The sequence below is a fragment of the Petromyzon marinus genome, chromosome 9 (genome assembly GCF_048934315.1).
Source record: "Petromyzon marinus isolate PM22_M1 ecotype Great Lakes invasive population chromosome 9, UKy_Petmar_22M1.pri1.0, whole genome shotgun sequence".
Classification (NCBI taxonomy): Eukaryota; Metazoa; Chordata; class Hyperoartia; order Petromyzontiformes; family Petromyzontidae; genus Petromyzon; species Petromyzon marinus.
In genome coordinates, this window is record NC_133675.1 from 388,335 (window position 1) to 408,654 (window position 20,320).

Here is a 20,320-nt window from a genome sequence, read left to right on the forward strand (position 1 = left end):
GTGAGTGTGTGGATCCGTATTGTGGGTTCTTGGTGAGTGTGGGTTTGTATTGTGGGTTTGTATTGTGGGTTCGTGGTGAGAGTGTGGGTCCGTATTGCGGGTTCGTGGTAAAAGTGTGTTTGTCTGTGTTGTGGGTTCTTGGTGAGTGTAAGGGTCCGTGTTGTGGGTTCGTGGTAAGTGTGTGGGTTCGTGTTGTGGGTTCGTGGTGAGTGTGTGGGTCCGTGTTGTGGGTTCGTGGGAAGTGTGTGGGTCCGTGTTGCGGGTTCGTGGTGAGTGTGTGGGTCCGTGTTGTGGGTTCGTCGTGAGTGTGTGGGTCCGTGTTGTGGGCTCGTGGTAAGAGTGTGTTTGTCTGTTTTGTGGGTTCTTGGTGAGTGTGTGGATCCGTGTTGTGGGTTCTTGGTGAATGGGGTTTGTATTGTGGGTTATTGGTGAGGGTGTGAGTCCGTAGTGAGGATGCGGGTTCGTGGTGAGGATGTGAGTTTGTGATGAATGTGTGAGTCCGTGTTGACGATGTGAGTCCACTTGTGATTGCGGTGACCTCGCCCTCCACTGACTCTCTCCTCCGTCCCCCCCCTCCACTCTCCACGCAGAGACACCGAGATATTTACGGAGCACAACAACGCTACTCTCAGAATTAGCGCCATGGTATGCGTGACCCCTTTTGCTCGACATATGAACCACACCAGGACTTACAAAACACCACCCACACTGATGAACACCCTCACTTACAAACACCACACCAACACCCTCACTGACGAACACCCTCACTGACGAACATCCTCACTTACGAACACCACCCACACCTATGAACACCCACACTTACGAACACCACCCACACTTACAAAGATCCACACTTGCGAACACTACCCACCTACGAACACCCACACTTACAAACACCACCCACACTTACAAAGATCCACACTTACGAACACTACCCACCTACGAACACCCACAATTACGAACACCACCCACACTCATGAACACCCACACTTACAAACACCCACACCTTTGAACACAGTTTTGTTACAGCCTCAAGGGGACCGTTGTCTTTGTGTGTGTGTGTTGACGAGTCTACTGCACCTTTGTCTATGTGTGTGTGTATGTGTGTAGCGATAGTGTAGCGGTTAGCGCGCTGCGCTATGAACCTGGCGACCCGGGTTCGATTCCCGCTCACGGCCAACACCAGTGACGATTATCTGAACCGGTCCCGGGCCTCCCCTAGGTCGACTCAGCCTCAAATGAGTACCTGGTGCGGTGTGTAAACATCGCCACTATGGAGAAAAAGGCGGTCGGGCGTGGTGCTGGCCACCCACCCCCTCGTGTACCGTTCCGGCCTTCATAGGTGCTCGCTAACAGCACTTGCCCCCTACAGTCTGTTAAGGCTATATGGGGGATCTTTATTTTTTATTTATGTGTATGTGGGGAGCGGTAGTGTAGCAGTTTGCGCACTGCCACGAACCTGGCAACCCGGGTTCGATTCCCGCTTATGGCCAACACCAGTGACGATTATTTGAACCGGTCCTGGGCCTCCCGTAGGTCGACTCAGCCTCAAATGAGTACCTGGTGTGGTGTGTAAACATCGCCACTGTGGAGACAAAGGCGGCCGGGCATGGTGCTGCCCACCTACCCCCTCGTGTGCCATGCTGGGCTTCATAGGGGCTCGCTATAAGCACTTTCCCCAACAGTCTGTTACAAGCTATACGGGGGATCTTTGTCTTTGTACGTGTGTGTGTTTATGTGTGTGTGTAGACAAGTCGAGCTGGACCGAGTGGGAGGCAGCCTCCGTCTATCACCACGTGGAGCGCGTTCACCTCCGGCACCGGATTAATCCGCAGCAAATCACCCAAAGGTTAGAGAGAGAGAGAGATGAGCAGGAAAATCATCAAAGTCTAAGAATGATAGCAGCTCAAATAGCAGCAGCTCAACCAAGTGGCCTGATATCATCAAATCATCATCATTGTCATCGCCTGGAAATGCACAGCAGCAGCGAAAAAACACTTTGATAAAAGCGTGACGATGGTGATTCCTCAAAATGTGAAGGGGAACAAATCCACGCAGTGACCACCACGGAGACCCACAGAGACACACATAGAGACCCACAGACACCCAGCCACCCACCCACAGAGACACCCATAGAGACCCTTAGACCCACAGAGACACCTATAGACACATAGAGACTCACAGATATACCCATAGACACATAGAGACACCCATAGAGACCCATAGACACACAGAGATACCCAAAGAGACTCCAAAGACACATAGAGACACCCATAGAGACCCATAAACACACAGATACACCCCACAAAGAACCATAGATCCACAGAGACACCCATAGACACCCACAGAGACCCATACCTTAGCACGGTTAGCTACGTGCAGTGCGATCGAAGTTCATCATCCGTACACGCACCCTGTACCGCTTCGTGGGTCTCTGAGTATCGGTCTCTGTGGGTCTATATGGTTCTATATGAGTATAGGTCTTTGTGGGTCTCTGGTTCTATATGAGTGGCAGTCTCTGTGGGTCTCTATGGTTCTATATGAGCATGGGTCTCTGTGGGTCTATGAGGGTCTCTGTGCGTCTCTGTGGGGCTCTATGGTTCTATATAAGTATGGGTCTCTGTGGGTCTCTGGTTCTATATGAATATGGGTCTCAGTGGGTCTCTGAGGGTCTCTGCGTCTCTGTGGAGCTCTATGGGTATCCTTGGGTCTCTATGGTTCTATATGAGTATGGTTCTGGGTGGGTCTCTGTGGGTCTCCATGGTTCTATATGAATATGGGTCTCTGTGGGTCTCTGGTTCTATATGAGTATGGGTCTATGAGGGTCTCTATGCATCTCTGTGGGGCTCTATGGTCTATATGGGTGGGTCTCTGTGGGTCTCTGGTTCTATATGAGTATGGGTCTCTGTGAGTCTATGAGGGTCTCTGTGCATCTCTGTGGGGCTCTATGGGTCTCCTTGGGTCTCTATGGTTCTATATGAGTATGGTTCTTTGTGGGTCTCTGAGGATCTCTGTGGTTCTCTATGAGTCTCTATAAGTCTGTATCAACGTGCACTTAGAGCAAATGGCTCCCACATGGTGATGACGACGATGGTGACGATGATGATGACGGTGATGATGACGACGACGATGACGTTGATGACGATGTTGACGATGATGATGATGATGACGACGATGACGACGATGATGATGACGACGATGATGATGACGATGATGACGACGATGACGACGATGACAACGATGATGATGACGATGATGATAATGAAGATGACGACGATGATGATGACGATGACGATGACGACGATGATGACGACGATGATGACAATGATAATGATGACGACGATGATGACAATGATGATAATGATGATGACGATGATGACGACGATGAGGATGATGATACCAGTCACTTCGGTGGGAGGCTTAACCCGGTGTGTGCATAAATAAAATTAGTTTATAGTTTAAGTTGTTATTGTTGTCACGTGTGCAGCGATCCTGAGTCTCTTCAAGCCTCACTTGACTGAGCGCCAGAAGCTGGAGCTGGCCACCATGCAGGAAGTTTGGTTCTTCACTCTGGACGGGGAAGGAAGCTCACGAGGGGGAGTGAAGAACGGAGAATTTGACGACGACGACAACAACTACATCCTTGTGAGACTCACAGACACACACAAAGACACAGACACAACAACCGCCATTCGCCACTAAGTGGCGGTGACGTCACCACAACGCTTGTGCCAGGCCAGGTGCACCTTGAGGCCACGTGAAGTGTTGAACGCCCGCTGCCAGGAGGTCACGGGGTAGACCCAGGTGCCACGGGACGACTGTCTGAGATGACTGGCTGATGCACCACCTGTGCCCCCTACTGTGCCATCCTGCTGTGCTTTAGCCACCCGGCGCTCCGCTCATTGTTGTGACCGTCGCTCCTCCGCCCTCCGTTGTTGTTGGAGGGCGGCTGCCTCCAACTTCCCAGTAGCGTCCTTCACGAGCCTCCTCCACAGAGGCTGATCTTGACACCGCATCCTCCTGTACCACATCACTCCATCTCTTCTCTAGCCCGTGCTGCGCCCGTTTAGCCCCCTTGATCCGGCCGAATAAAATCTGTTTCGGCATGCGTTGGCTGGGCATGCGGGCTACATGACCCATCCAACGCAGCCTTGCCTGCCGGAGGAGCTCACCGATGGGACCTTGCCCAGATCTTTCAAAGATTTGTGAGCTCCTCACACAATCCAGCCTGGTTAAACCCATGATGGATCGTAGGCAGGCTAGCCTAAATGTTTCTAACCGGCGAAGATGTTCCATTTGGGGGGTCCACGTTTCGCAAGTGTAGAGAAGGGAGGGAATGACCGTGGCCGAGAAGACCTGAAGCTTAGTGCGGAGCGACAGACCAGGTAGCTTCCACACAGCGTTACACAACCGATGAAAATATATTGCCGCCCGACTGATTCTGAGTGAGACCTCTGCTGTTAAACTGTAGCCGGTCATAAGCACACTGCCCAGGTATGGGAAACTCTCCACTCTCTCCACAATTGCCCCATCACCGATTGGGAGTTGTGGGGGTGGAGTATCCGATGGTACAAAATACCCAGGCAGGTGCTTAGTTTTGGTGGGGCTGATGGTAAGGCCCCATCTCTTAGTGGCACACTCCAGTCTCAGCAGCAGCGTCTCCAACTCCTCCTCTGAATGAGCAGCTATTACCAAATCATCGGCATACATAACGTGGTTGAGCAATAGGGAGCCATCCGTTGACCGCACCCGGGCATCGATCAGCCTCCCATTATATCTGTACCAAATGGAGATTCCCCCGGTACAGCTATTGAAGGCTTCACGAACTACATGGTCAAAATAGATGTTAAATAATGTGGGAGCCAGAGGACATCCCTGTCACACCCCAAGGTGTACAGGGAATGGCTCTGACTCCCGGCCACGTAGTTTTACCCGGGCCTGTTCACTATCATGAAGGCCCACACAGAGACACTGATACCCATAAAGCACCACAGATTAGCACGGTTGGCTACGTACAGTGCGAAAGAAGTTCAACATACACACATACAGAGACACCCATACACATAGAGACGCACAGAGACACCCACAGACACCCACAGTGACCCACAGATTAGCACTGTTGGCTACATGTGACCTCCTCGTGACCCCCACCCTGACCTCCCGTGACCCCTGCAGGTCCAGAACGAGCACTTCTACTACCGCTTCCAGCTGGACAGGAAGATTGGGCAGGGTGGGCAGAGCGTGGTGGTGAGGTGTCTGGACCACAAGACTCGGACGATGGTGGCTCTCAAGATCCTCGCCTCGCCCTCCACGTGAGTGGGCCCTGGCGCAGCAGTGCAGTCAACAACAACAATAACACCACCAATAACAAGAACAATAAACAAACACACACTATGGGACTGCTGCTGGCTGTGAACCACAACAACAAACAATGACTGAACATCCTTTACTTGAATCTCCATCGCTCAACCACCACCTCCCCACCACCACCTCCACAGCGACACTCCCACCCCACCACCACCTCCCCACCACCCTCACCACCACCGCCACCACTGGTTGTGTGTTGGAGACGAACCCCACCACAACACTGACAATTGACTTTGACACTTTCCAACACAACAACCGGTTAAGTGCTGAGCAAGTAACGAGCTGGCCAAGCGTTTTGTGTTTAGGTGACAAACCACCTCAACCAATTGGGCGTGTGTCAGTGTGGCGGGTTTAATGACACAACATTTATATTTACGTCATATAACCCAAACTCACCTCTATTGTGGATAATATTGATAGCGACAGACCAACTACGCATTACCCATTACTACTACTCAGTGTTACACAGACCCACTACTACTAATCAGTGTTACACACATAGACCCACTACTACTACTCAGTGTTACACACACAGACACATTACTACTACTCACTGTTACACACACAGACCCACTACTACTACTCAGTGTTACACACACAGACCCACTACTACTACTCAGTGTTACACACACAGACCCATTACTACTACTCAGTGTTACACACACAGACCCACTACTACTCAGTGTTACACACACAGACCCACTACTACTACTCAGTGTTACACACATAGACCCACTACTACTACACAGTGTTACACACACAGATCCAATACGACTTCTACTCAGTGTTACACACACAGACCCACTACTACTATTCAGTGTTACACACACAGACCCACTACTACTACACAGTGTTACACACACAGATCCAATACGACTTCTACTCAGTGTTACACACACAGACCCACTACTACTACTCTGTGTTACACACACAGACCCACTACTACTACTCAGTGTTCCACACACAGACCCACTATTACTACTCAGTGTTCCACACACAGACCCACTACTACTACTCAGTGTTCCACACACAGACCCACTGTATATTAAAGTCTAAACTCTCTGTCTCTGTCTGTCTCTCTCTGTCTGTCTCTGTCTTGATCTCTGTTTCTTTATGTCTCTTTCTCTCTATCTGTCTCTCTTGCTTTCTCTCTCTCGTTCTGTGAACTTGCTCACTCGCTCGCAGCTCCAGGGAAGAAAAGCACCAGAGAACGGAGCTGCTAATGTCCATGGAGCTCCAGAGCGACCGTAGCAACGTGGACTACAACGTAGTCAGGGTCCTGGAGACTTTCTACTTTCGAGGCCACAAATGCCTTGTCATGGAGCTGTTGAAGTACGCACACCACCAGCACCACTACCACCACTCACTCACTCATTAACTCACCACCAACATTCACTCACCCACTCACTCGATCACTCACTCACCCACCACCCACTCACTCACCACCACCACCGACTAACTCACCATCACCACCACCACCACTCACCCACCACCACCACCACTCACCCACTCACTCACTCACCACCACCACTTACCCACTCACTCACTCACCACCACACCACTCACCCACTCACCCTCCACCACCCACCCACCATCACCACCACACCACCCACTCAACCACCCACCATCACCAGCACAACCCCTCACCCAACCACCCACCATAACCACCCACCCACCACCCATCCACCATCACCCACCAGCACCCACCACCACCAAACACCACCACCACCACCACCAAACACCACCACCACAACACCACCACCACCCATACAGACCCATAGAGACACCCATACCCATACATTAGTACGGTTGGCTATGTATGGTGCAAAAGAAGTTCTGCATACATTCACACACAGAGACTCACAGACCCCCAGACCCACAGAGACCCATAGAGACCCACAGAGACACCCACACAGACACCCATAGAGACCCACACATTAGCATGCTTGGCTACGTACGGTGTGAATTAATTTCAACATACGCACACAAAGATCAAAGATCCCCCATATAGCCTTAACAGACTGTAGTGGCAAGTGCTGTTAGCGAGCACCTTTAAAGGGGGTGGGTGGCCAACACCACGCGCGGCCGCCTTTGTCTCCCCAGTGGCGATGTTTACACATCGCACCAGGTACTCATTTGAGGCTGAGTCGACCTAGGGTAGACCCAGGACCGGTTCAGATAATCGTCACTGGGTGTTGGCCATGAGCGGGAACCGAGCCCAGTTCGCCAGGTTCGCAGCGCAGCACGCTAACCGCTGATGTCACTGACGTCGTCGCTGACGTCGTCGCTGACGTGACTGACATGGTCGCTGTCTCTCCGCGTGGCAGGGCGAAACTCCATTGCGTGCTCAGACAGATGACGCTGTGGCAAAGTCACGAGGATGCGGTGAGGTCGTACACTAGGGCCATCCTCCACTTCCTGGCCCACACCAAGTCCCGGGGCATCGTACACGGGGACATCAAGCCCGTGAGTGGAGTGCATGCTGTGTAATGGTGTCTGTGTGTGTGGGTGTATATGTGTGTGGGTGTCTGTGTGTGAGTGTGTGTGTGTGGGTGTCTGTGTGTGGGTGTGTCTGTGTGTGTGGGTGAGTACACGGCAAAACAACCCGCTAACTCCTCGCAGTGCCGGATGGGCAACTCTGTCGTGGACAGTGCTGTGGGGGGAGGGCCAATTTCGATTGGCTACTCCCCTCATGGCGTCTGTGACCATCACAGTGGCTAAACGGGGGGCTCTGGATGGGTGCGAGGGGCTGGTAACCCCTCCACCTTCAAAATTTTACCACTAAACCACGACTGAAATATGTAACTAATAAGCTTGTGCCGGAGGCCCCAGGGGGACAGGCATTTTTGACGTCTCCTGGCCAAACTCCAATTGGCGGAGCCAGGAGATTGAATCTCTACACTCGGGGCTCCTCCAGAAACAACGAAAAGCCACTTTGTGTGGCCACGTGGAATGTTCGAACGCTCACTGCGGAGGAGAGGCTGCCACTCCTCTGTTGGGAGCTAGACCGGTACCACCTGGATCTCTGTGGCATTCAGGAGGTCCGGTGGACCGGTTCTGGCTCCTGCCACCATGAGGGGTGGACAGTCCTCTACTCGGGGCAACAGACTGCCAAACAACAGGATGTGGCTCTTCTTTTGAACAAAAGAATGAAGGGGGCGTGGGAGCGTGGCGGTGAGGTGTGGGAAGCTGTAAGCCCCAGGCTACTTTGGGCTCGCCTTCCCATCAACCGGAGGAGAGGAGTGGTGTTCGTGGTTATTTATGCCCCCTCCGAAGACGAACATCCGTGGAGGGATGCAGGCAAAGCCAATGAGTCAGATGCCTTCTATGACCTCGTGCCACAGGTGCTGGCTAAAGTGGCCCCTCAGGATAAGAGTCATCTTGTTGGGTGACTTCAATACCCGAGTTGGTCATGATGCTGGCACCTGGTCTGGAGTGATTGGAGGGCATGGGCCAGATCAGCTCAATAACAACGGTAGGAGGCTGCTAGATTTTTGTGCAGCCCATGGGCTTGTAATTACCAACACGCTGTTCCGGCATCGGCGCATCCACACAACATCATGGATGCATGCCGGGTCTAAGCAAGAACATCTGCTGGACTACATAGTGACGGACCAGCGGATGCGAGCCCATGTCCTTGACACCAGGACCTACCGTGGAGCTGATCTGCCCTCTGACCATCGACTAGTCATCTGTAAGATGCACCTGCCATTCTTCCACTCCGGTGTTGGGTGTACACCCAGGACCCCATTCCAACCTAAAGTGGCCTGGTCTCAGTTATCTGATGAAAGTTGCAAGTGAGAATTTCATCATCGCTTGCGGCTGGGGTTGGCATTGTCCCCCACTCCTCCTGATGTCGAGGGTAAATGGGCGAGGTTTAGGACTGTGACTCATGCAACTGCAATGGCTGCTTTGGGTACGTGGTCCAGACCTCCCCAGAGACCCTGGCTGACAGAGGAGGTGTTGAGGTTGGTTGAGAAAAAGCGACAGGCCCACTGTCATTGGCTACAGAATCCCACGTCAGAGAATGAGGAGGCTTACCACAGCCTTCGCTCGGAGGTTCGGAGAGCCGTGAGGCGCTGCAATGATGGGTGGTGGTCGCAGGTTGCTGAGGAGATGGAGTCTGCCTCAGTGGCCCGCGATCACAAATCTCTATTTAACTCCATCAAAAAAGTAACCTGCAGCGCCACACCTATTACCATCATTAGGGGAAAAAACGGTGATCCAATCTCTGACCCCCAGGAACAGGTTTGCAGATTTGCTGAGCATTTCTGTGAGGTCCTGGTGGAGGGGAAATCCATCAGCCAGGAAAACATCGTGGCACAAAGTGGGGATGATCCTGCTGAGGCTGCAGTGCCTCAAATATTGGAAGAAGTCACCCCCTGTGAGTGGCTGGCTGAGGTGCCATCTGTTGAGGAAGTACTGAAGGTGATCCGGAGTCTGAGACCAGGAAAGGCACCGGGTAGAGATGATCTCCCAAGCGAAATGCTGAGGGAGGGTGGCGTTTGTGCACAGACTGCCCTATATGACTTCATAACAACAGTCTGGACCACTGGATGGGTTCCGCAGGATTGGCAGAAGGGGGACCGCAAAAACTGTAACAACTACAGGGGCATCTCACTCCTCAGTGTGCCGGGAAAGGTCCTGGCAAGGATTATTCAACATCGCCTTGCCAGGCACGCTGAGGAGAGGCTTGCGGAGCCCCAATGTGGTTTCAGGAAAGGGCGGTCCTGCACAGATGCCATATTTTCTGTCCGTCTGCTACAGCAGAGGTGTAGGGAATTCCAACAAGACCTACATCTCTGCTTTATTGACCTTGATCTTCGTGCTTTTGGAGTCCCTGACCCTCTGCTCACGATCATTAAGGACCTTCATGATGGTGAGCCGGCCCGGGTAAAACTACGTGGCCGGGAGTCAGAGCCATTACCTGTACACCTTGGGGTGCGACAGGGATGTCCTCTGGCTCCCACATTATTTAACATCAATTTTGACTACGTAGTTCGTTAAGCCTTCAATAGCTGTACCGGGGGAATCTCCATTTGGTACAGATATAATGAGGGGCTGATCGATGCCCGGGTGCGGTCAAGGGATGGCTCCCTATTGCTCAACCACGTTATGCATGCCGATGATTTGGTAATAGCTGCTCATTCAGAGGAGGAGTTGGAGATGCTGCTGCTGAGACTGGAGCGTGCCACTAAGAGATGGGGCCTTACCATCAGCCCCACCAAAACTAAGCACCTGCCTGGGTATTTTGTACCATTGGACACTCCACCCCCACAACTCTCAATCGGTGATTGGGCAGTTGTGGAGAGAGTGGAGAGTTTCCCATACCTGGGCAGTGTGCTTATGACCGGCTCCAGTTTAACAGCAGAGGTCTCACTCCGAATCAGTCGAGTGGCAATATCTTTTCATCGGTTGCGTAACGCTGTGTGGAAGCTACCTGGTCTGTCGCTCCGCACTAAGCTTCAGGTCTTCTCGGCCACGGTTATTCCCTCCCTTCTCTACGCTTGCGAAACGTGGACCCCCCTAATGGAACATCTTTGCCGGTTAGAAACATATAGGCTAGCCTGCCTACGATCCATCCTGGGTTTAACCTGGCTGGATTGTGTGAGGAGCTCACAAATCTTTGAAAGATCTGGGCACGGTTCCATCGGTGAGCTCCTCCGGCAGGCAAGGCTGCGTTGGCTGGGTCATGTAGCCTGCATGCCCAGCCACCGCATGCCGAAACAGCTTTTGTTCGGCCGGATCTAGGGAGCTAAATGGGCGCGGCACGGGCTAGAGAAGAGATGGAGTGATGTGGCACAGAAGGACGTGGAGCTAAGTGGACTTGCCGATGACTGGTACCAGTGGTGTCAAGATCGGCCTCTGTGGAGGAGGCTCGTGAAGGACGCTGCTGGGCAGTTGGAGGCAGTTGCCCTCCAACAACAACGGAGGATGGAGGAGCGACGCTCACAATAACGAGCGGAGCACCGGGTGGCTAAAGCACAGAAGGTTGGCACAGTAGGGGGCACAGGTGGTGCATCAGCCAGTCATCTGAGTCAGTCGACCCGTGGCACTTGGGTCTGCCCCGTGACCTCCTGCCAGCGGGCGTTCGACACTTCACGTAGCCTCAAGGTGCACATGGCCTGGCACAAGCGTCGTGGTGACGTCACCGCCACTTAGTGGCGAATGGCGGTTGTTGTACACGCTGGGGTGCTGGTGCTCGCTCTGCAGATGTAAATGCCACTGATTATTCATGTTCTGCAGATGTAGATGTCACTGGTGTTCTTCATGTTCTGCAGATGTAGATACCACTGGTTCTTCACGTTCTGCAAATGTAGATGCCACTATGTCTTAACGTCCTGTAGATGTAGATGGCACTGGTTTTTCACGTCCTGTAGATGTAGATGCCACTGGTTTTTCACGTTCTGCAGATGCAGATGCCACTCGTTCTTCACGTTCTGCAGATGTAGATGTCACTCGTTCTTCATGTTCTGCAGATGTAGATGCAAATAGTTCCTCATGTTCTGCGGATTTAGATGCCACTGGTTCTTCACGTTCTGCAGATGTAGATGCCACTGGCTCTTCACGTTCTGCAGGTGTAGATACCACTGGTTCTTCACGTTCTATAGATGTAGATGCCACTGGTTCCTCACGTTCTGTAAATATAGATGCCACTGTTCCGTCACGTTATGTAGATGAAGATGTCACTGGTTCTTCATGCTCTGTAGATCCCACTGGTTCTTCACGTTCTGTAGGTGCCACAGGTTGTTCATGTTCTGTTGATGTAGATGCCACAGGTTCTTCACGTTCTGCAGATGTAGATGTCACTGTTTTTTTGCGCATATCTCTGAAACTTCGTAAGTTGAACGTCTGTGAGCGGAGGCAGTCCCCCTGCACAGACGCTCGGTCGTAAACGACGCTCACCGCCTTGACCATGCTGGGTGTGAATTCCCTCCCTGCGGCTCACTCCCCATCCAGAGCAACGTTCTGTTGGCGAACATCGCGGATGGCATCGTCAGGGTCAGGAACTTCGCCTCAAGCTTCTTTGTGGATGGCAAAAGTGAGTGGAGACACCCACACACACCCACCCATCCACCCACTGACACCCCCACACACCCATCTACCCACCCATCCACCCACCTACACATCCATTCGCCATCAACCCATCCATTCCCCCACCCATCAAGCCACCCACCGACCCCCCCATCAATCCACCCACCCATCCACCCACCCACTGACCCATCCACCCACCCACCCATCCATCCACCCACCCATCCACCCACCCAGCCACCCACCTACCCATTCACCCACCCAGCCACTGACCCATCCACCAACCCACTCACCCACCCATCCATATATCCATCCATGCACCTACCCACCCACCCAGCCATCCACCCATCCATCTACCCACCCAGCCATCCAGCCACCCACTCACCCACCCACCCATCCACCCACTAGCCCATCCACCCACCCGCTCACCCACCCACCCACACATCCATTCACCCATCCACCCATCAACCCATCAACCCATCAACCCACCGACCCATCCACCCACCCACCCACCCACTCTCCCACCCACCCACCCATCCATCTATCCATCCATCTATCCATCCATGCACCCACCCACACAGCCATTCACCCACCCATCCATCCACCCACCCAGTCATCCAGACACCCACCCACCCAGCCATTCAGCCACCAACTCACCCGCCCACTCACCGAGCGATCCACGCACCCACGCAGCGAGCCATCCACCCACTCACCCACCCACCCACTGATTCAGCTACCCAGCCACCCACTCACCCAGACACCCACTCACCCACCCACCCACTCACCCACCCACCCATCCATCTATCCATACATCCACCCACCCAGCCATCCACCCACCCACCCAGCCATCCATCTACCCACCCATCCACCCCTCCACCCAGCCATCCAGCCACCCACTCACCCAACCACCCACCCGGCCATCCACCCACCCACTCATCCATCCAGCGACCTACTCACCCATCCACCCAGCCAGCCATCCACCCACTCACCCACCCACCCACTCACCCAGCCAGCCAGCCAGCCATCCACCCACTTACCCACCCACCCACTCACCCACCCACTCAGGTAGCCATCCACCCACCCACTCACCCACGCACCCATCCACCCACCCATCCACCCACCCACCCACCGACCCCCCCCATCCAGCGATCCACCCACACACCCATCCACCCATACACCCATCCACCCATACACCCACTCAACCACCCATCCATCTATCTACCCACCCACCCAGCCATCCACCCACCCAGCCATCAAGCCACCCACCCACCCAGCCGGATATCCACCCACTCACCCACCCACTCACCCACTCACCCACTCACCCACCCAGCCATCCACCCACCCGCCCAGCCACTGACCCACCCACCCATCCATCTATGCACCCACCCACCCACCGACCCATCCAGCCACCGACCCATCCAGCCACCTACCCACTCACCCACTGACCTGCCCATCCAGTCACCCACCCATGAATCCACCCACCCACCCACTCACCCACCCGCCCACCCACTCACCCATCCATGTATCCATCCACCCACCCACTCACCCGCCTAACCATCCACCCCCCACCCACCCAGCCACTGCCCCAGCCACCCAACCCAGCCACCCAACCCACCCACCCACCTACACACACGTACCTAGTCTACAATCTTCATCATCATCGCTGCCGTTGTCGTCTGCACAGCCTCGCACGTGGGAGGAACCCTCGCCTACGTGGCCCCCGAGGTGCTTCTCGGCTACCCGGCGACCTGCGCTGTGGACACATGGTCGCTGGGCTGCACCGTCGCCAAGCTGGCCACCGACAGGGAACTCTTCCTCTCGTTCAGCCGCGACGACCACCTGGCATGCTGCATCGAGGTGACTGGGGAGCCTCCCTGGGGGGCCTCGAGCGACGACCTGGCCCACAGCCAGCCAGTCACCCAGCCAGTCACTCAGTCACCCAACTCTGTCAGCCAGTCACCCAACCAGCCACCCAACCACCCACCCACTCACCTTCCCACCCACCTACCTACGCATCCTCTCACTCACCTACACATTTACCCACCCACCCATCTACCTACTTACCCGCACACTCACCCACCTACTTACCCAGCCACCCACCTACCTACACACCCACGTAACCACCCACTCACCCACCTACCTACCTACCCACCCACTCACTCATCCACCTACCCACCCACTCGCCCACCCCCTCACCCACCCACCTACCCCCTCACCCACCCACCTACTCACTGACTCACCCACCTACCCACCCAGTAACCCACCCACCTACACACCCACTGACCTATCCACCCATCCACTCACCCACTCACCCACTCACCCATCCACTCACCCACTCACCCACTCACCCACCCACTTACCCACCGACCTACCCACCCATTCACCCACTCACCTACCTACCCACTCACCCACCCACCTACCTATCCACTAACCCACCCACTCACCCTCCCCCCACCCACCTACTCACCCATGATGCTAGATGTGCTGAGCAACAACGATAATGTCACGTTCAGGTCTTTCGTCGTACAGCCAATGAAAAACAGCCACGTAGCTCAGTGGGGCCTTCCCTGGTGAAATCAAAATAGTTCAGTTATAGTGTGGGCCTCTGAGTCTCAATGGTTTTATATGAGTCTCTGGACCTCTATGGGTCTATGTATGGGTCTCTGTCGGTCCGTATGGGTCTCTCTATGGGTCTCTGTGGATCCATATGGGTCTCTGTGAGTCCCTATGGTTTTATATAAGTCTCTGGATCTCTATGGGTCTCTGTATGGGTCCCCATGTGTAACACGCGTGTAACATTCGTGTAACATGCGTGTGTCCCTCTGTGTGTCTGTCTTGAAATGGTTGCGCAGATCCTGGGCATGCCTCCAAAAGAAATGGTGGAGAAAGCTCGCAAAAGAGCGGCATACTTTGGTGAGTTGAAGGGTGGTGTGATGGTGGTGTGGTGGTGGTGAGGTGGTGGTGTGGTGGTGGTGAAGTGCTGGTGAGGTAGTGGTGAGGTGGTGGTGGTGAGGTGGTGGTGGTGGTGGTGTAACGCTAGCGGTGTGGTGGTGAGGTGGTGATGGTGTGGTGGTGGTGGTGAGGTGGTGGTGGTGAGGTGGTGGTGGTGTAGAGGTGGTAGTGGAGGTGGTGAGGTGGTGGTGAGGTGGTGGTGTGGTGGTTGTGTGGCAGTGGATAGTGGTGAGGTGGTGGTGTGATGGTCGTGAGGTGTAGTGGTGGTGAGGTGTTAGTGGTGGCGATAGTGGTGGTGTGGTGGTGGCGGGGTGGTGGTGTGGTGGTGGTGTAGAGGTGGCAGTGTGGTGGTATGGTGGTAGTGGTGGTGTGGTGGTGTAGAGGTGGCAATAATGGTGGTGAAGTAGTGGTCATGTGGTGGTGGTGGTGGTATAGGGCTAGCGGTGTGGTGGTGAGGTGGTGATGGTGTGGTGGTGGTGGTGAGGTGGTGGTGGTATGGTGGTGTAGATGGGGTAGTGGAGGTGGTGTGGTGGTGTTGGTGAGGTGGTGGTATGGCAATGGATAGTGGTGGTGTGGTGGTGGTGGTGGTGAGGTGGTGTTGTAGGGGTAGCGGTGTGGTGGTGAGGTGGTGGTGGTGTGGTGGTGAGGTGGTGGTGTGGTTGTGGTGTGGTTGTGGTGAGGTAGTGGTGAGGTAGTGGTGGTGAGGTATTGGTGGTGGCGATGGTGGTGGTGTGGTGGTGTTCTAGGGGTAGCGGTGTCGTGGTATGGTGGTAGTGGTGGTGTGGTCAGGTGGTGGTGGTGTGGTGGTGAGGTGGTGGTCGTGCTTTGGTGGTGGCGTAGAGGTGGTAGTGGAGGTGGTGTGGGGGTGAGGTGGTGGTGTTGTAGGGGTAGCGGTGTGGTGGTGAGTGGGTGGGTAGGTGGGTAGGTGGTTGGTGACACTGTGCGTGCCTCTCTCTGTCTCTCTTTCCATCTCTCTGTCTCTGTCTGTGTATGTGTCTCTCTCTCTGTCTCTCTTCCTCTTTGTTTGTCTCTCTGTGTATCTCTCTGTCTCTATCTCCCTCTCTGTGTGTATGTATATCTCTCTCTGTCTCTGTCCTACAGATGAGGCCGGCCAGCCTCACTGCCCGGCCAGGAAACGACTCCCGGCAAGTGTCCCCCTGCATTTGGTGCTGCGGGGATGTGGAGCTCAGCTTGTGGCCTTCATTAGCAGCTGCTTGCAGTAAGAACACAGACACATACCGCCCGTGTAGCCTCAAGCCGACTGTAGGGGCAAGTGCTGTTAGTACTAGCGAGTAGCAGCGCCTATACACAGACAAAGATCCCCCGTGTAGACTCTAGCAGATTGTAGGGGCAAGTGCTGTTAGTAGTAGCGAGTAGCAGCACCGCCTATGAAGGCCTCCGGCACTGTGGCACACACAGAGGAGGTGGGTGGCTAGCACCACCACGTCCGGCCACCTTTGTCTCCCCAGTGGCGATGTTTACACTAGGTACTCATTTGAGGCTGAGTCGACCTAGGGGAGGCCTAGGACCAGTTCAGATAATATAATTGCTGTCACTGGTGTTGGCCGTGTGCAGGAATCTAACTCGGGTTTCTGCCGGGCTCATAACACCACCGCTGTCCATTACACACACACACGTACACACACACGTACAGATGGGAACGTCAAATCCTCACCTCCCCTGTCTCCATCCCCCCCGCCTCCCCAGGTGGGATCCAGAACTCCGCATGACACCGGAGCAGGCGCTGAGTCACGGCTGGCTCCAGAACGAGACCACCACCATCGAGGCCACCCCCACCACCATCGAGGCCACCCCCACCACCATCGAGGCCACCCCCACCACCATCGAGGCCACCCCCACCACCATCGAGGCCACACCCACCACCATCGAGGCCACCCCCACCACCATGGAGGCCACCCCCACCACCATGGAGGTCACCCCCACCACCGTCGAGGCCACCACCATCGAGGCCACCCCCACCACCATCGAGGCCACCCCCACCACCATCGAGGCCACCCCCACCACCATCGAGGCCACCCCCACCACCATCGAGGCCACCCCCACCACCATCGAGGCCACCCCCACCACCATCGAGGCCACCTCCACCACCATCGAGGCCACCCCCACCACCATCGAGGCCACCCCCACCACCATCGAGTCCACCCCCACCACCATCGAGGCCACCCCCACCACCATCGAGGCCACCCCCACCACCATCGAGGCCACCCCCACCACCATCGAGGCCACCCCCACCACCATCGAGTCCACCCCCACCACCATCGAGGCCACCCCCACCACCATCGAGGCCACCCCCACCACCATCGAGGCCACCCCCACCACCATCGAGGCCACCCCCACCACCATCGAGGCCACCCCCACCACCATCGAGGCCACCGCCACCACCATCGAGGCCACCCCCACCACCATCCAGGCCACCCCCACCACCAGCGAGGCCACCCCCACCACCATCGAGGCCACCCCCACCACCATCGAGGCCACCCCCACCACCATCGAGGCCACCCCCACCACCGTCGAGGCCACCCCCACCACCGTCGAGGCCACCCCCACCACCGTCGAGGCCACCCCCACCACCGTCGAGGCCACCCCCACCACCATCGAGGCCACCCCCACCACCGTCGAGGCCACCCCCACCACCGTCGAGGCCACCCCCACCACCGTCGAGACCACCCCCACCACCATCGAGGCCACCCCCACCACCATCGAGGCCACCCCCACCACCATCGAGGCCACCCCCACCACCAGCGAGTCCACCCCCACCACCAGCGAGGCCACCCCCACCACCATCGAGGCCACCCCCACCACCAGCGAGGCCACCCCCACCACCAGCGAGGCCACCCCCACCACCATCGAGGCCACCCCCATCACCAGCGAGGCCTTTGGAGCTGCGGATCTACGGTGAGACTCCCTCTGTATGCTCAGTGCAGGGTCTCTGAGTATGGGTCGTTGTGAGTCTGTATGGGTCTCTGAGTATGGGTCTCGATGCATCTATATGAATGTAGTATTTGGTCTGCCGCTATGAATCCCCACGTGACGATGATGATGATGACATCAGCCACTTGGTTGAGCTGCTTTCATTTGTGATGGCCAGGTCCACTTCTGGCCGTGGGGACCGATCGCGACCTCTGGCTGTAGTACCAGCATGACGATGATTATGATGATGTGCTGCTGTGGTGCTGCTGCCTCTCTCTCCACAGAGCTGAGTCAGAGAAAAAGCCCCCATCATCATCATCCTTGTCATCATTGCTGGATGAGGATGAGACAGAGGAGGTGGAGGAGGAGGAGAACGAGGATCAGACGGAGGAGGAGGATGAGGCAGAGGAAGAGGAGAAGATGGAAGTGGAGGAGAAGACAGAAGACGAGGAGCAGATGGAAGTGGACGAGAAGACAGACGAGGATGAGCAGATGGAAGAGGAGGAGGTGCAACAGCAGCAGGAGAAGAAGAAGAAAAAGAAGCAAAGGGGTCTGGCCCATATGGGCAGGGCACTCTCCTCGATCTTCCGCCGCCTGCTGCTGTGTGGTGGGCAGCCCACGGCAGAGTAGCGGGGGGGTGGTGGTGGTGGAGTCGGTGCCAACCACCACCACGAGCAGCAGCACCGCACCACCCACCCACCCACACACACAGTCACCCCACACACACCCAGCCACCCACACTCACTCACCCCACACACACACCCACTCACCACACTCACTATCGTGGAGACAGCTGTGGAAGACGACTGAAGAGCGGCCGCCAGACATGGACTGGACACAGCCACTCACTGCACTCACCACACGCTCACCCCACCACACACTCACCAGTAGCTTACCCAAGGCCCCCCTTATCTCAGGCTACAACCCTACCACGTGGTGTGTGTTAAAATAGCATTGTACGTGTGTAGTTTTGTATATTATTATTGTAAATATGATTGTTATAATTATATATGAAGTCACCAGTATGTGAAAAACGTTGCACGCGTTTTTTTTCGTGGGGTTTGGTGCCTTCGATCGTCAGTGCCGTGTGGGGGTCTGGGTTCATAATGTCCAGGTAGGGTGGGGTTATAATGGCCAGGTAAGGTGGGTTATAATGGTCAGGAAGGGTGGGGTTATAATGGTCAGGTAGGGTGGGGTCATAATAGCCAGGTAGAGTGGGGTTATAATGGCCAGGTAAGGTGGGTTATAATGCTCAGGAAGGGTGGGGTTATAATGCCCAGCTAGGGTGGGTTCATAATGCCCAGCTAGGGTGGGCATAATGGCGGTTGGGCGCCTTCCCCACGTAAAATGGCGGTTGTGCGGCTTCCCCACGCAAGATGGTGGTTGGGCAAAGTCCCTACCTAAGATGGCGATTGGCCACCTTCCCAACGTAAAATGGCGGTTGGGCACCTTCCCCACGCACAATGGCGGTTTGCCGTCTTCCTTACCTAAGAGGGCGTTTGTGCGCCTTTCCTACGTAAGATGGCGGTTGGACGCCTTCCACGTGAAATAATGGTGGGTGGCCGCCTGGTGGTTGGGCGCCTTCCCCACACAAGATGGCGGCTGAGCACCGTATATACGCTAGAAATGGCTAGATGGTGTGTGAGGGCTGATGCCCCCCTCCTCCTCTCCCCCTTGGACCTCCTCTCCTTCACGCCGGGCTGCCGCCGATCGAGTCATTGGCCTCCCCGCACCAGCATCCTCTCTGTGGGACATGGCTCGTTGCTGGCTCTCCACCGCCTCACGTTATTCTGCCTCCCACCCCCCACGTAAACCACCACTCACGCTGCGGGGGCTGCGGGCGCGCGCACAACCGGACCTGCTGCCCACCACGTGCACGCGCTAAAAATAGCGCGGCTGCTGCGCGAGCGCTGGCGCAGGTAATGAGTTAGTGCGCAGCGCAGCCTTACTTGCACACACGCCAGAATTACGCACCACGCCGAACCCTTAATGCGATCGCCGCCACGTAAACCCCCTGCGTAAAACGCGCTCGGTAAAT

At 55.5% G+C, this 20,320-nt stretch overlaps 1 protein-coding gene across 1 annotated transcript; it reads left to right on the forward strand.

Moving 5' to 3' along the window:
- The first annotated feature begins 574 nt into the window (after positions 1-574).
- Positions 575-18,572, forward strand: LOC142924129 (dual specificity tyrosine-phosphorylation-regulated kinase 3-like). Its single transcript, XM_076065774.1, has 12 exons — positions 575-645; positions 1,750-1,849; positions 3,488-3,645; positions 5,176-5,312; positions 6,553-6,699; positions 7,695-7,833; positions 12,328-12,409; positions 14,084-14,256; positions 15,252-15,312; positions 16,453-16,570; positions 17,059-18,097; positions 18,567-18,572. Exons 1-12 carry the CDS (start codon positions 643-645, stop codon positions 18,570-18,572), a joined length of 2,163 nt encoding a protein of 720 aa, XP_075921889.1. The 5' UTR covers positions 575-642.
- The last annotated feature ends 1,748 nt before the right edge of the window (positions 18,573-20,320 follow it).

What these genes read in the sequence shown, in the direction of transcription:
- LOC142924129 (XM_076065774.1), top strand. An exon ending in CTTGTCATGGAGCTGTTGAA is followed by an intron (nt 6,700 to 7,694) that starts GTACGCACACCA and finishes TCCGCGTGGCAG; the next exon opens with GGCGAAACTCCATTGCGTGC. An exon ending in CAAAAGAGCGGCATACTTTG is followed by an intron (nt 15,313 to 16,452) that starts GTGAGTTGAAGG and finishes TCTGTCCTACAG; the next exon opens with ATGAGGCCGGCCAGCCTCAC.